The sequence below is a fragment of the Canis lupus genome, chromosome 18 (assembly GCF_003254725.2).
Source record: "Canis lupus dingo isolate Sandy chromosome 18, ASM325472v2, whole genome shotgun sequence".
NCBI classification, from domain to species: domain Eukaryota; kingdom Metazoa; phylum Chordata; class Mammalia; order Carnivora; family Canidae; genus Canis; species Canis lupus.
Window position 1 is genome coordinate 49,468,674 of NC_064260.1, and position 16,683 is coordinate 49,485,356.

At 54.0% G+C, this 16,683-nt stretch overlaps 1 protein-coding gene across 3 annotated transcripts in view; it reads right to left on the reverse strand.

The window, feature by feature from the left end:
- The window catches only part of LRP5 (LDL receptor related protein 5), a 107,018-nt gene extending 90,857 nt beyond the window's left edge, over positions 1-16,161 (reverse strand). For all 3 annotated transcript variants that reach the window (XR_007403697.1, XM_025445771.3, XM_025445770.3), the window contains exon 1: positions 16,004-16,161. Coding sequence is in view for 2 of the 3 variants with exons in the window: in XM_025445771.3 (XP_025301556.1) it covers positions 16,004-16,067 (64 nt within the window). In the remaining variant the exon portion in view is untranslated. The remainder of the gene's footprint in view (positions 1-16,003) is intronic.
- Positions 16,162-16,683: the final 522 nt, after the last annotated feature.

A 16,683-nucleotide genomic window follows, 5' to 3' on the forward strand; every position in this document is an offset into this window, starting at 1 on the left:
CTGGGGGCTCTGCAGCCTATTTCCTTTATAGATGAAAGAAAACACTTTTATAATTCAAATTGCAATTAAGGAGTAGGCAGTGGGGCCTCAGTCTGCCAATTTGAGTTCTGCGTGATCCCAAGCAAGTTCTGCAGGCTCTCCTAACCTCAGTTTGCTCATCTATATAATGGGCACCCAGTCCCCAGAGTGGCAGCAAGGATTCAATGAGTCAATCGAACATCCCTCAGAACCTGCCTGGCACACTGTAAATGTGTAGTAACCGTGAGCTACTTTTATTTATTAAGCCTAGTTATGTGTATCACGGGTGTTCGAAGGCAGGGTACCTTGACCAAAAAGTAAAGATATCATGTAATGCACACCCTAAATAAAAACGCACACCCCAGAGAAACATTCTTAATGGACATCAGTATAAAATCCATCCTAAGTGCAAGCTTTTATGGGTCTCTTAACAGTCCTTGGAAATTAACCAAGGAGGTGCTAAGGATCCTGCACTTGTGTGCACGCATGTATTATGTGGGAGCACATGCAGCTGTGCGGTCCATGGCTCCCAAGGAGCACATGCATCACCCATGTCAAGCGCAAAAGGGACAGGCCAACCAGCCAAGGAAGGCCCGAGGTCCTGCCGACTCTGGGGATGTCCACCGGGGTCTACCTGGCTCTCCGGCCAACTCTGCCTCTGCAATGTGTCCTAGACACCTGCCCTTTGGCCAGGGACACCAGTATTTGATGCCAGAAAGAAGGGGCCAGATCAGCTCCAGGTAACATAGTCCCAGGATGCACAAAGGCAATGCACATACAAGAATTTAGTGCACGGCCACACAGCAAACTAAAGAGTTAGAAACAAAGGTGCACAGGGCCCCGGTGCCTCTAAGCAACCCCCCTTCCTCCCCACCCCCCGCCAACAGTCAGTGGGAGTGTCAGCGGGAGTCCCTAACCCTGCTGGCACAGACTGGTCCTTTCCACTGAAGTGGGAGAAGGTGGGACGACTGCAGCGGCCCCACCTCGCCCCAGGCCCACTGGCGAGGAAGACTGCGTTTTCCCTGTGTGGTCACAGAGATCTCATTGTTCTGCTCCACAGAGAGGAAACGAGAACTGAGCTCAGAATGCATTTTGGAATTGGCAGAAAAGAACATCTGGGAAAGGAAATGCATTTCAGAAACAAACATACCTTTGTACCAGCTTTTATTTTCTTTAAGTGTTGCACAAAAAAAAATAATAATAAAGGCGTGCCAAATTTACCATCACTCTACAAAATCTCCTTTTTTATGGGGCAAGACTGGGAGGCTCTGCTTTCAAATGATCTACTGTTCCTGAAAAAAAAGCAGCCCGCTAGGTGCTGAGGCCTCGAGGCTGCTGCCAGGAGCCAAACAAAAGACCTCAGGCTCGCAACACTTCTGTCCCAGGCAGAGCAGAGTGGACAGATAGAAACCATGGTTCTTGGTCCCTGCTGAAACCCTGTCCAAAGCCCCTCCGGCCACTAACATGTCTTGAAAAGCTGGAGCTTCTGGGTCCTGAATATCTTATGCAGGTCTGGGGGCTGCCTGTAAATGCTCAGCACTTTAGACCAGCTCTGATTATTCTCATTATACTTGGAAACAAGTTAAGCTTCAGATCTGAAGTTTTGTAAGAATGTGGAGAAGCCTGAAATGAGCATTTGGGAGGGCCCTGGGTGTGCGGGGGGGGGGGGGGGGGGGGGGGGGGGGGGCTTTTTCAGTATGTGGGTATGTGGAAGAGGGGACTGGGTAACCTGCCCAAAGTCACCCTCTGCTAATCAGCAACACGGGAGAGCAAAGAGGACAGGTTCGTACCAAAGCACTTGAAATTCACTCATTCAGGGCACCTGAATGACCCCCAGATCTCTCTGCAGAAGGGTCAGACAATGGAGGGGCATCCAGTCCCCAAGGCACTGCGGTGACCTACCACACTCCAAGGAAGAAGCCCAGCATCTCAGCCTCTGCCCCCAGGGATGGTGGCCTCCCACCCCCTGACCATATATCTGGGTCCTGTGTTTCAGTACAACCCTTCTGTGCCCAGGGAGAAGAAACGGAACAGAGAGATGCACCTGGAGCCTGGGACTCCAACTGCTCCTTCTTGCGCAGAGAGAGTAGGTCCCAGAAGAGTGCTGCTTAGAAGGGGGAGCAGGTAAGGCTGGTGGGTCGGCAGGCCCTCCTACTCATCTCCGTGGCTCCTGCCCCAGGCCCCCCGACCCCCAGCATCCCAGCAGAACTCTGTACAGGGTCCAGGTGCTCCTCAGATTCAATGTCCACATCTGTAGGAAGGGGGTAAGGACATACCAACCATTAAAACCACACGGCAACCCGGCACTGTGCCTACACACTCCCCAAGGGCCCCCTTATAAGGACCACTGGGCTTCAAGAGTGCCTCAGGGGCTCTAAGCCTGGAGCTACAGGTCTCCCTCATGACAGAGTCTAACATTTCTGTCGCACACTGAGCAGCATGCAAGGGTGGAGGGAAGGAGTGCCTGCCCCTCACTGGCTCACTCTCCAAACAGAGGTCAGCACTCTGAGCCTCTCTGGTGACCATGGAGATGTGGCCCAGCCTCCCTGCCTCCGGGGCTGCTGTGAAGGTCAACCATGGAAGAAGAATGGCCCGCCAGGGAGAGAGGCCACCCCACTCTCCCAAGAGGGAGTGACCAATGCCAGGGAAATCAGGGTCCAGATAGCACAGGAGCCAGGCCTGGGCAACAGGCACAGGGTGGAGGGGTGCCCTCCCTTCACAGCCTCACCTCCAGGACAATCACCACTGGCCAAGGGTCAGAGTGTTCTATTCCCAGATCTGGCCTGGCCATGACAGAGCCGCTGCCTGCCTGTCTTCATCCTGTTCCAGGGGCCTAGTTTGGGGCCAGGAGCACCTGCTAGGGGCTTAAATTACTCTCGGGCTAGAGGCAACAGGAAGTCAGGAAAGCCAGCCTAGGCCGAGGAAGGGACGGGCAGGTCCCACCTAGGTTCATAGCCAGAGGGCAGGTGCAGAAGAAGGGCCAGGAGCTGAGGGCTGCGGGGTCTGCTCCCCTCCTGCAGGCTGTAGAGAGAGGGAGATGGCAATGGGAGACCCAGCCTGGCACCCGAGCTGGAAGGCAGCCTCTCTAATTACGGAGTGCCTGCTGGGCACAGGGCCCCATCAGGAACCCAGGGCAAAGGCACTGACTGTCCCCATCCCAGGACAGGGAAGCCAGATGGAGCAGGGACCTCACCTGAGGGTGAAGACTTGGTGCCTGGGCTCCCTTCTCTGCCTCCAGGGGGAAGGCCAATGGACACAAGAGGACTAGAGATGACTGCTGGCTGGCCAGGTGGCCGATCCAGTGGACAGGAGGCCCTGCCCAGCCCGGGAGCCTGCCAGGCAGGCCAGTGAGCCAGCAGTCAGAAGACAGGCAATGGGGAGAGAAGAAAGCGGGGCTACCAACAACTTCCTGTGAGCGGGGGCGAGGCAGGCAACACCTACAAATAGACGGGGTGGGGGCTCCAAATGAAAGAACTAGAGGTAAACACCCCCCACCACACCTCGGACAGAACAAAGTCCCAGGAAGATCCTCACCCCCACAGACACAAGCACCTGCTCTCCCAGCCGCAGGGCTTCCAGAACACACCCCTACCAGGCTTTACCTGGGCAAGGAAGCAAATTCAGCGGAGTGATTGGGTTCAACATGGCCATTACCGCAACGCAGCACTCCACCTTCTAACGAGTCTGAGCTAAGATGGTTTCAGCCAAGCCACCGCTTAGCTGGAGTTGAACCTGACTCCAGGATCCCCTGAGGGCCCTCTCCCTGGAGAATCACAATTACGATTGTAATAATAATCCTAATAGCTAATAATTATTGAGCCCTCACTGGGAGCCAGCCCCATGCTAAGCACTTTACAGCCTCGTTGCATCCTCAGGCAACAATTTTCCCCTGACATGTGAGGAAATTGAGACCCAGAGGGGTTAACACACTTGCCCAAGGCCACGGAGCTGCGAGCAGAGCCAGGAACGCAGGCCAGGCCGGAACAGGTGGAGGCAGCCTGCACTGCCCGGGCTTCCAGGCTCCCAGGGCCCCCGGGGCTCCCTACTGGGATGCCTCTGCAGCCCCCTCTGCTGCTCATAATAACCCTGGGCAGGTCAGCAGGGGAGGACACTGCGGTACAGCATGTCCTCGGTCCAAGGATCCCCACCACAGTGACTCTGCTGGGAGGCAGAAAGCTCCGAGGGGCAGCTGCTACATGGAAACCCATACCACACTCATGTGCTACAGTGACCTTCCCAAGTATTCCCCAGTGACCCATCTGGCCTTTGGTACCATAGGCAGGCAAGAAGAAATGAGGCCTTCCTGCCTTCTTCACACCCACAAAGAGCAGAAGGGGGTCACTTTAACCAAATGCGTCCCCTATCCCTTTTGATAGGGAGGACCTCACTGGCCATGGATGGGAGCACACTCCTAACTCTGCATTCCCACTTGCTTCTGCATCCTGCTCTGCTGATACCAGCTAGTGAAGCTCAGGAAAACCCAGCACCTCTCCAGCTCCCAGCCATCTAGGAGAGACCTTGCACTCTTACTGTGGTAAGAAGAAATCAGTGATTACATGCCTGGAGACTCTGGAAACTCTGTCTCACAGGCCCCTGGTCAGGAAGCACCCTAAGAGGATCCCTCTGCCTGTGTAACAGAGTCCCATCTGTGAAACATCCTATTCCATCCTGATGGAGTGGGGCCCCAAGAAAGCCTGGTCACACAGACAGGTCTCAATAAGTGGGTCTCACAGGGATGCAGGATGCAGGAGCCTGGCTGGAGAAATGCTTTGGGGTGGTGGGGGTAGAGAGTTCCTGAGCAGGTCTTTCTGGATCCTCATAGATGGAGCCCAGCGCCTACCTCATGGCCAGACCTGCCTGGATCCTGGCATGGGTTCCATTCACCCTCCAAATCAGTTATTTCCAGCCCATATCCATGGCCCTAGGGGTCATGGACACTGAGAGGTGCCACTGGTACAGAAAAGCTGAATGCAGACACCCCTCTGAGGGCAAAGGGAACACGAGCCTCAGTTTCTGGCTGCTGCTGGTGGGCCTTATAGAGCTCTAACCAGCTGTGCCTGGCCACCTGCACATGCGCAGCCGCAATCAATAAGCAGGAAGGGTTGGGGCACCTGGGTGGTTCAGTGGTTGAGCGTCTGCCTTCAGCTCAGGGTGTGATCCTGGGGTCCTGGGATCAAGTCCCACATCAGGCTCAGCGGGGAGTCTGCTTCTCCCTCTGCCTCTGTGTGTCCTCACAAAGAAAGAAAGAGAAAGAAAGAAAGAAAGAAAGAAAGAAAGAAAGAAGAGAGAGAGAGAGAGAGAGAGAGAGAGAGAGAGAGAAAGAAAGAAAGAAAGAAAGAAAGAAAGAAAGAAAGAAAGAAAGAAAGAAAGAAAAGAAAAGAAAGGAAAGAAAAGAAAGAAAGAGAAAGAACCCAGGAATGGTAACAACCAAACAGATGAAAACTGCTCTTTTGAGTGATCGTCCTCAAGCTCCACCACTGGCCGCACAAGTGCCTCCAGCAAGAAGGTGGGGATTACATGAAAACTAGAGGAGCGTCAGCAAGGCCATTCCACCTACTGTGCTGTGCTCACCTGGGGGCCACACGGGCAGAGACCTCCCAGGGCTGCAAACGGCACACACTGCATCCTCCCTAGGGACACGACACAACATGACACGCTGTACCCAGCCCAGCAGGTTGGGGGCCTGGGGCAAAGGGTGACATGTCGGGGCTGCTCTGTTCAGCAGATACAATACCAGGCAGTCACCTGCTCTGTGGAGAGAGGCAAAGCTAGGGCCACAGCCAGCACCAAGATGACCAGGCCGACACTCCTCTCAGGCAAGAGGTGCCCACCCAAATCCCCTGTGCCGGGGCTGCTCCCTGGCAGGGCTAGGGATCCAGCACCTTGGCCCTCATGAGCTGATACTGCTCTGGCCTGTGGAAAAGGAGAACTCTGTGCAAACACAGGTGACACCGAGAGAACCAGCACAAATGACCCCCAGAGTGGGTAGGTATTTCATGGACGCTGGACTCCAGTTAAGTATGTTCAGGATGCACTGGGTTTCTTGAAATAAAACAGCTTTATTTGTAGTAGGCCCTCTCAGAGTCCATATCTCAGGAATATGACTCTCCATTGGGGAAGTGGGTCCCACACTTGGCCCCACAAGCCTTCTGTTATGAAGGACAGGTGCTCTGTAATCTGGGAAACACAGCATGCTGGATGCCAGGATGGGGGTGGGAACTTACCACACTGTAGATCTAGGGGCCAGAGGGGATAAGGATAGGAAAGATTGGCTCCCTGGACAGACGAGGTCTTGGGAATCCTCTAGATAGCTACTGAGCATCTACTACATGCAAGACAGCAGGTGGAAAGACAAGCATGAAGGCAGCCCCTGTCCCCAAGGCCCTCTCCGGCTGAGTGGGTCATGGAAGTTTCTGGACTCCAAGGAGACAGCTCTGTCTGGAGAAGCACTCATCCCAGGGAGCACAGGAGAGGGCTAAAGCCAGCCTGGGGGCAGCGTGGAATCCCAGGCCAAAAAGTCCCAACTTCAGATGTTGGGAAATTGCTGTCATTTTCTGAGAAGGGGAAGGAAGGACATGATGAAACTAGTTTTGGAAAACATAATCTGGCCAGAGTAAAAGGTAAATGGGCAGGGGGAGGTTCTAGGAGACTTGCTAGAAGCTGGTACAGTCTCCCACCCCAAGGGTGAGTACTGTGGGGGCCTAGAGGGGAGGTCTTGGAGCTGGGGAAGGGGTGGTGATGGAGAGGAAGGAAGCACCAGGGCTTTCCAACATGTGGGAGGGAACAGAGACCAGGCCTGCACCACAGAGCAGAGGAAGAATGGGTGTCAGAATCAGCCCCGTGCTCCAGCCTCAGTCAGGAGGAATCTGGGGCATGGGGCAAGGGGGGGGGGGGGTGGGCAAGACAGTGTACACTCCCACCAGGCTCTTTTTGGAACCAAATCTGTTCTGGGGAAAGTTCAGAGAAATGGTCTTCCCTCCCTCCTCCACCCCCTCACCCCCGCAAAAAAAACAGCTGGAGGACACATTTTGCTCTGAAACCATCTTGCAGCGAGGACATCACTTCAGCTCCCATCTCGGAAAAGGCCTGCTCCTCCCAGGGTGAACTCCAGGGTGGCAGCTGCTGCAAGTGGACAGTCTGGAAGGCACCCAGGCACCCCCGGCTAACATGTTCTGGCCAGGGCCACGCGCTCGGGCGGCTTTTAATGCCCTATTGAGCAACTGCCTTAGAGTTCTGCTAGGCAGGAACCAACTCCCTATTGGGCTAATAAAGGGGTGCAAGCCAGGTAAGAAATTAAAGTTACTCACATTTTGTTCTGGAATGAACTAGGGGAGGGGAGCAGTAATTTACACGGTAATTATATTTCCCTTCGGGCTAACGATGGAATTGGTTGCATTAAGAGCTCATCTCCCGAGCAGACGCTGGTGTGCCGGGGAACAGGAGCGTGGCTGGCTATCTGGCACAAATGTCACCTCTGGAGCACTCCATGTGCCAACAGGAAACAAAAGCATGAAGACCAGCTCCTTCGTGGCGGAAGAAGATGAATTTACTTCCACAGCCTGAGGCCAGCTTACTTGTCAGAGACCACTTCTAAAGTCCAGCCCTCTGACACCTGTTGAATGTGACCACTCACTGTCTCTGGATCAAGAGATCAAAGGATGAAACCTGATAGGCTGGCTCTGAAGTTTATCACCAAAGAATAAGCGTACAAGAACAGTCAATACAATGTTTTAAAGACAATAATGAAGAGGGAGTCTCTGAATACACTCAGTCTCTAGATACACTGTGATGCTATAGGAGTTGAAACAGCACACTGGTACAGAAAGACACCCACAGGTCAATGGAGCAGAATAGAAGATGTCAGAATAAGGAGCCACGCCATCTGTGAACACTGCACATGACATAATGAGTGGTATTTTAAGTGAATGAGGATAGAATGGGCCATTCCAGAAATGTGTTGGGACAATTCTCCATCCACTGATGGAGGTGGGGGAGGGGCACATCAGGAACAGCTCAGATCCTTACCTGATACCATATACCTCCCCAAAATCAGATAAAATAACGTCTGAATACAGAACACAAAACAATAACAGCCCTGGAAGAAAATAAAGGAAGAGGTGTTTATAATCTAGAGGTAGAGAAACGAAGCACAAACCCACACACCATGAGGGAATAGACACAGGGTTTTGATTACATGAAACTTTTTAATGCCTTTAGGATAATAAACCACCAGAAATAAGCATGAAAGACTAACTACAGATCAGAAGAAAAAACTGGAACAAATATAACAAAGAGTTACTGTCCATGCCCATAAACAGCTCCCACAAATCAATAAGAAAGAGAAACAACTCCACAGAAAAATGGGCTAAGGACAAGAGTAGGTAATTTACAGAAAAAGAAATACAAATGGCCAAACAGCCAAGAAGCCAGTAATGAAGGAGGTGCAAATCAAAACGTGTTCTAATTTTTAAACAAACTGATGATTTAAGAACAATAAAGTCTGGTCATTGCCAGCACTGGAGAGGGCACAGGAAAACACATCCTTTCACAAATGCCTGGGAAGGTACAAACTGGTGCAGCCTCTTTGGAGGACTCGGTCAGGAGCTCGAGAAACTTACAAGCGGATATACTCTTGGACAAGGAACGAATCCTACAGAAAAGCCTGTACACAAATGCATAGATATGCATGAACAAGGCAGTCACTGTGGCATGCCTTGTAATAATAATAATAATAATAATAATAATGCCTGATGGTGGAGGGGGGGTGGGGTAAGTGGGTGATGTGATGAGCACTGGCTGTCATATGCAACTGATAAATTATTGAACATTACATCTGAAACCAATGAGGTACTATATGTGGGCTAATTGAGTTTAAATTAAAAAATAAAACAATATGGGATCCCTGGGTGGCGCAGCGGTTTGGCACCTGCCTTTGGCCCAGGGCGTGATCCTGGAGACCCGGGATCGAATCCCACGTTGGGCTCCTGGTGCATGGAGCCTGCTTCTCCCTCTGCCTATGTCTCTACCTCTCTATCTCTGTGTGACTATCATAAATAAATAAAAATTTAAAAAAAAAGCTATGAACTGTGGTAGATCCATATTATAAAACACTACTTAGGTTTTAAAAAGAATGAAAATCTGAAAGTAAAGATACAGAAAACATTTAAGATTCATTAGCAAGTAAAAAAGGCTACTGAATCACAGGTAAAGAGTGACTGGGTTTAGGTAAAAAATATGAACACAGCGTTCAAAACAATGTAATACATTTGTTACGATATGTATTAAAGGTCTAGTCATCTCTGAGGAGAGAAATAAAGTAGGCAATAAACAAAGATGTCCATCCACATGGAAATAAGAACCACAGTTAAGCAGAGCATATATATTCATGTATGTCTTGCATTTAAATATTTATGCGTATTTATAAAAGAAAATGGCCAACTGGTAGGAGCAAAGATGCTCAACGTCATGAGCGTCCAGGAAAAAGCAAATCAAAACCATAATGAAGTACCAGTTCACATCTACTAGGATGGCAAGAAAAGAAAGAAAAGAAAAGAAAAGAAAAGAAAAGAAAAGAAAAGAAAAGAAAAGAAAAGAAAAGAAAGGAAAGGAAAAGAAAGGAAAGGAAAGGAAAGGAAAGGAAAGGAAAGGAAAAGAGAAGAGAAGAGAAGAGAAGAGAAGAGAAGAGAAGAGAAGAGAAGAGAAGAGAAGAGAAGAAGTGTTGACCAGGATGTGGAGACACTGGAATTCCAGGGCTGCTGCCGGCTGCATACAATCGTGCAGTTAGATGAATCCTCCAAAGAATCAAACACAGATGCACCATATGGTCCAGCAGCTCCACTTCCAGGCACATCCCCCAGAGTAACACAGAGGCTCAGGGAGGTGCTCACACACCCACCTTCTCAGCAGCATTGTTCACAACAGCCAGCGGGGCAGGAGCCCCGGTGACAGGTACGTGGACAAACAAAACATGCATTACCCATGCAGCAAAGTATCATTCAGCCATAAAAGGGAATGGAGTTCAGTCACACGCTGCAACTCGGATGGACCCGAAAACATTACACTAAATGAAACAAGCCACACAAAAGGACAAATGCCGTGTGATTCCACGAAGAGGGGGTACGTACAACAGGCAGATTCGTGGCCATGGGAAAGTAAGAAGGCCACATCTGGGATGGAGCTGTAGAGAGGGAGAGATCATGGGGTTTGACTGCTCCACGGACACTGTTTCTGTTTCAGGCAATAAACAACCAGGGAAATAGGGGCACCTGGGTGACTCGGCAGTTGAGCGTCTGCCTTCGGCTCAGGGAGCGATCCCAGGGTCCTGGGATCGAGTCCCACATCAGGTTCCCCGCAAGGAGCCTGCTTCTCCCTCTGCCTGTGTCTCTGCCTCTCTTTCTCTGTCTCTCATGAATGAATAAATAAAATCTTAAAAAATAAAAAAACTGGGGAAATAGTGGTACCGGTCGCATGCCATTGTGAATGCAATTAATGCCACTGAATCATACACTTATAAGTAGGGGGAAAACAGGCAGAAATGGCAGAGCTGGGCGGGGGTGACCATACTCCAGACCCGAGGATACAGGATTCCCAGGGGAAAGGGGAGCCCCGAGGACCCTGGGGAAGCCACACAGCCCAAGGGAACAGGAGCCGGGAGCAGCGGGGCCAGACAGTATGGCAGACAAGGTGCCTCTTACAGGAGCAGCCCTCCCAAAGACCTCTGAAGGGAGAAAAATGAAAGCCTCATCCTAGAAAATACCTCCAAGTTTAGGGCCAACTTGTTTCATTTTACAAAGAAGGAAACTGACGTTCATGGGAAGGAAGTGCACCCAGGACCTCAAGAGGGAGCCCGCAAGGGCCCAGTGTGTGTGCACCACTCTCTGGCTCTTCCAGGGACAGGAGCCTTACCATAGTTCCAAAGGGACACCTGAGACCCCAGAAAGCCTAAACTCTCCTCGTCTCCCTGAGCGGATCTTTGCTTTCCTTTAAGCACTAGAAAACTACTACGAGGCAATCTGAAAGCACTAAATTAAATACCAACAAATAAAGCAGATAATACCCAGAGAGTACAGATCCCCACCCCTGTGAAAGGGCTCAGATGTGACATCACCATGATAACCTTTCAAGGGGTCCATGGCAACGGAGACCCTGAGCAAAGAGGACACAGTGGACATGTGATTCTGGGCACAGACTGCATCTAGACCTGAGTTCCAGTGCTACTCGGCTGCTGTGAGGTAAGCACTCCCCTGGCAGGTGAGCAACAGGTGGGGCCTGGGGAGGGTTAACTGTCCACAGCCAGGTGGGTAAATGCTGGCCTGGGAGGCACACAGGAGATGGGGCTGCTTGGGGCTCAGAAGGGGCAGGATGGATGTGTACAAGGGCCCAAGGTGGCTCAGGGGAGTGGGACACCCTTACTTACAGGGAAGAGTCAGCAGCCAGGTCTGCTCCTGCTTGGAGCACCCCTTGGGGACAAGCTGGCACCAAACCCAGGCCCCCATCAGGTCTCAGCACTCCTGCCCACCCCCCCACTGGGGAAGGTGTTCTCAACCTTGACTTTGATCATGCTCTCCAGCACTTTGAAAAGGTAACCTGGCTACCTAGGGCAGGACCTCTTGGTGTCCTTGGCACTGCAGCCTGTCTTGAGGGAAGAGCCTCCTGGCCCCTCCTCATGGACACTAGACACCCTCCTCACAAACCCCACAAGCTAGATGCCACTTCTGCCCATGAGGAATCTGAGGCCACAAGCTAGCAGACCATTCCCAGAGTTGAAGAGAAAGCAGGGACCAGCCAGGAACAGCAGGCAGGACCCAGGGAGTCAGCTCTTGGCCAGACCCGCAGCTGCCTTGACAGGTCAGCACTGGGACCCATGCTGTCCCCAGGACAGCCACCCCCCACCTCCACCCCGGGAGCCTGTCCTACGGTACATATACTACTGCTTTCTGAGCAAATGTGCCAGCAGGTCCTGGATACAGCCCCTCACTCCATCAGAGTCTCCCCATTTTGAGAGCCTGTTAAGTGACTGTCCAAGACGCCGAATAAGCCACAATGTCCAGTGTCTCTCAGTGCTCTGGCAACACTAACCACAGCACTACAGCCCACCTCCCAGCATCCCTCCTCCCAGAGGCCAGCACCGGCCCTTAGCTTGTCCCCAGCCTCAGCCACCAGCTGTCACATCTCTGAACCGAGACACGGATCTAAGAACAAATCTGTTTGCTCCCAGCCCAGCTTAAAATGGCTTTCCTGTCCCAAACCCCACTCAGCACAGCCCATAGCCTGGGCCTGTTGAGAGGTCCCTAACCAAGATTGACCCATTGATGGGGTTGTTAAAGTGCACTCTATCCGATATACGATGGATATTGCTCAGCATTGAAAAGGAATGGAGCATGGACACATGCTACGGCATGGATGAATCTAGAAAACACTGACAGTGACATAAGGAGTCAGACACAACACAAAAGGCCTACATATCATATAACTCCGTATACATGAAATGTCCAGAATAGGCAACTCCACTGAGACTGAAAGCAGACAGTGACAGGGGAATGGAAAGTTCTTGTCTAACGGGTGTGGGGTTTTATTTCAGGGAGACAGAAATGTTTGTAACTGGATTGAGCTGGTGGCGGCACAGCCTAGTCAATGTATTAAATGCCAATAAATTATATCCTTAAAAAAGATTAATTTTATATTACGTGATTTTCATTTCAATAAAAAAAAAAAATCAAGTTGACACCTTTCACCTAGGACAGACCTGACTCCAGCCTACATTTCCGATCCCTCTGACTGAATTCTTCCAGAAGCTCCCATTGCCTTCTGGATCACATCTAGACTCTACATGGCAATCTGGTCTCTTTCAGTGGAGAAGACCACCTGGTGGTTGAGGACAGGACTCTGGGACTGTGAGGGAGCGCCCCCAGGGTCCACCTCTCCCACAGCTGCATACTTAGCTTCTGTCTGCCTACCTTCCCCGTCTACACAGGACGCCCTGACAGCAAAAGCCCAGCCTCATCTGCCATTCTATCACCGCACTTCACATGGCACCAGGGGTACCAAAGAGTAACGGCAGCAATGATAAGATCTGATGGAGTGCCAGGCAGGTGTTAACTCACTGGGCTAGTGATAGGAAGTATTATTATTCCATTTTACAGAAGAGAAAACCAAAGCACACAAGGTGGGCTCGTCTGCTCAAGCTCCTCCACATGGCAAGCACCAAGGCTGATGTTAGGCCCTGGTCCTCAGGCTCTGTCTGTCCCCACTGCTGATCACCTCGAGACCCCACCAGGGTTGCAGCAATAAGTGAGTCAGGGCAGTGGACTAAATATCGGATGCCGAAAAAAAATCCAGCTTGTGTAAAAACGGCTTTTGGACCTCCAGGCCAAAAAGATCAAGGACCCTATTACACAACAGGCATTGCAGTTCGGCCACCACTGGTCCCCACACCTGGGCCAGGGATGGTGCTAAGAGTTGTACACACAGCATTTCTTGCTCTTGAACTCTCCGGGGTAGGGGGGACCAGGTGAAGACATTGGACGCAGAAAAGCTAATCAAGTCATCCAAAGCCAAATAGCTCCTGAGCATGTAAAATCCAGGTTGGCCTGACCCCAGAGCTCTCCAATCTCAGCCCTGGCAAGCCCAAGCTGCAGGGCAGGCAGCCGTGCTGAGTCCTCACCTGACTGCAACCCCCCCACCCCACCCCTCCCCAGGGCACTGGGCAAATTCTGCTAAATGCCTGAGCAGTGATACAGTGTAGCTGAAATTAAATGGGTTCCAAATGCGGCAGGATCTCCACAGCAAATGTGGGATCATACAGGTTGACCGGGGTAAATTCTTGGATTTGAACAGGGAGGGTCAAAAGCATGTGGGCCCTGCTTTGAAAACAGGGGTTGGGGGACCTCTCTCAGTGGACTCCACACAGCACTTAATTATTAACTAAGCAGGACCCACCTGCCAGGCAGTGGGCCAGGCAGTAGGCATCTGCAGTAACCACCCTGGGAGGGAAGGGGGGGTCCCAGACAGGTGGTCCTGCAGCAAGTGCTGTGAGGCCAGAGGGTAAGGAGGCCTGGGCCCGTGGAGCTGGGGAAGGCCATTCCCAGCACCGGGACCACTAAAACAAAGGCATTTCCGTGGGCTCACAGCTTCAAATTGCAACAGGAAGCAATCAGGAAAAATAATTAGCCACCAACTTACTGGCTCCACTCCGGACTAACGCATGAATCTAACACAGAAATCGGGGACAGAACATATCAAGAACAGTCAAAATAGTTGTGCAGAAAGAGCCCTCCTTCTCCTTCCATTTTAGGACTGGGTAGCCACTTTAGCCAGTGCTCTAAAACCCTTGTGTTGACATGCTTCCTAATGTTAAAATAATCAACTCTATTTTTGCCTCCTACAGAACTGCACTCCACAGATGTGATTCCTTCTCATTAGGGGCTTGAACCACAAAACGACAGGCGTTTGACTCCAGCAACGTCACCCCAAAAGGTACAGGAAATCCAAAACTGTAACGAAGTGAAAAGCAACACAGCCGGCTGAGAAACCCCACCTTTAAAACAAACATCTTCCAAAAAAAAAAAACTTTTGCCTCCGTGATCCAGGCATTTCCGGAAAGAAAAGAAGCAGCGTTGGCCTGAACTACCCAGATACTGTCATTGTTTTGTCATCACCTTGTTTTGCTAGTATCAGACATGGCCGAGAAATGTAAACACGCTCCTGAGGGAGATAAATTTGGGGTGAAACCGCCAACATTCTCTAGGCTTGGGCTGGGAGGCAAAAGGACCTGAGGAAACGCTCCCCTCAACGCCCCCCAAACCTCAATGAAGGGGCTGCAGCACTGGGAATGTGACCACAGAGCCTGGCCAGGACACCTCCCTGCAATGTCCCAACTGGAAATATTCAGGGAGACAGCTGTTTGCCTTAAAGAGGCCCAGACAAAGGGACCTGAGCCACCCACCACCACCGCCACCACCACCGCCACCGCCACCGCCACCGCCTCCGCCACCCCCCAAAAAATCTGCTACCAGCAGCAGAACAGCAGCCCGGGGAGCCCAGGGCTCTGTGGCCCTGTCCAGTCTGGCCAGCCACACTCCAGAAAAACAAAACACTCACGTCCAAACAGAATGATTTAGGTAGCAAGAGATTTGCTTCAAAACCACATGGCAATCTCCAAATTAAAAGAACATGTGTAGCGTTTCACGAGGCGCTTAGGTTTCCTGAGTCCTCCTGACCTCAACTCCACCCCTCGCTCGGGACACACCAAAAGTCGGAGAGAAAGGTGCCCGGCCCCCAGCTCCCCAGGCCCGCGCACCAGGGCCGCGCACCAGGGCCGTGCACCGGGGCTGCGCACCACGGCCGTGCACCAGCGCGGCACACGCGCGCTCCGACCGCGCCGTCGGCCCTCGCGGCGGCCCCACGCGCCCGCCCCCGCGGGGACAGCGGCCCGGCGCCACGGCGGGGGCCCGGGCGGCCGCAGGGGCCCGCGGACACCTGGCAGGTGTCGGTCCGCCCGGGGACGCGGCAGCGCCACAGGCCAGGCCGCCCGCCGCCGCGTCTCCGAACTTTCCCGCAACTTAAATCAGTTCTGGGGCGGCAGGCCCGCCGCGCGGCCCTCGGAAGCGGGCGCGCCGGAGTCCCCGAGCAGGGCGGCGAGGCCTCTCCGGGCCAAAGTCCGCGCTGCGCGCCCGCCGCCGCCCGGGGGCCACACGGTCCCGCGCGGCCGCACTGCGGGGCGCGCCCCGGGCCGCGGGCAGGTGAGGACCCGCCCGCGCCGCACCTGGCGGGGCCGGCGCCACCCGCACGCCCTCCGGCCGGCTCGGGGCGCGGACGGGCCCGGCCTCCCCGGGAGGGGCCCGGCGGGCGAGACAAAGGGCCGGCGCGCGGCCCGGGCGGGGGGGCCCCCGCGGCGCGCCCCGACTCGCCCCCAACTTGCAAAGTCGCTTCCGCGCGCCGCGCACTTGGCCGCCGGGCCATTGTCCCCGCGGCCCGCGCCACCTACCCGCGGCGGGGGCCAGGCTGCAGCACAGCGCGAGCAGCAGCAGCCGCGGCGGCGCCGCCTCCATGTTGTCCGGGGCCGGGCGGGCCCGCGCGCGCTCACTCGGGCTCCATGGCGCGGCGGCGGCGGCTCCTCGCGCGGCTCCCGGCGCCTGCCGCCTCCCCCCTCGGGCGCCGGGGACCAGGACGGCGGGGGAGGAGGGAGGAGGGAGGAGGCGCGGGAGCGGAAGCCGCGCCGCGTCTCCGCCCCCCGCGCCGCCGCGCCCTCCCGCGGGCGCCCCCCGGAGCCCCCGCGGCCCTCCCCGCGCCCCCCCCCCGCGGCGCTGCCCCGGGGCGCGGGGAGGGCGCCGGCCTGACAGCCGCGGGGGCTCCGGGCCCCGTCGGGTCCCGGAAGCAGGTGTGTCACCTGTGGAGCAGCGCCGGAGCCGGCCGTTACCGACGGGGAAACTGAGGCACGGGGGGCGGGGCGTGGGAAGGGCGCGCGACCGGGCCCGTCTGGCGTCGGGAGCCCGTGCGCCGTCCCGCGACCGCAGCCGCTCTGGCAGGGCCCAGTGCTCGGGCGGCCCCAAGACACCTGTTCTCACCGGTGAGGGCGCACCCGAGGGCAGAGGAGGGCGACCGCGACGTCAGCTGGAGGCAGCCCCAGAAGCAGACGGTGGGCAAAGGCAGGAGCTGCAGGGGCTG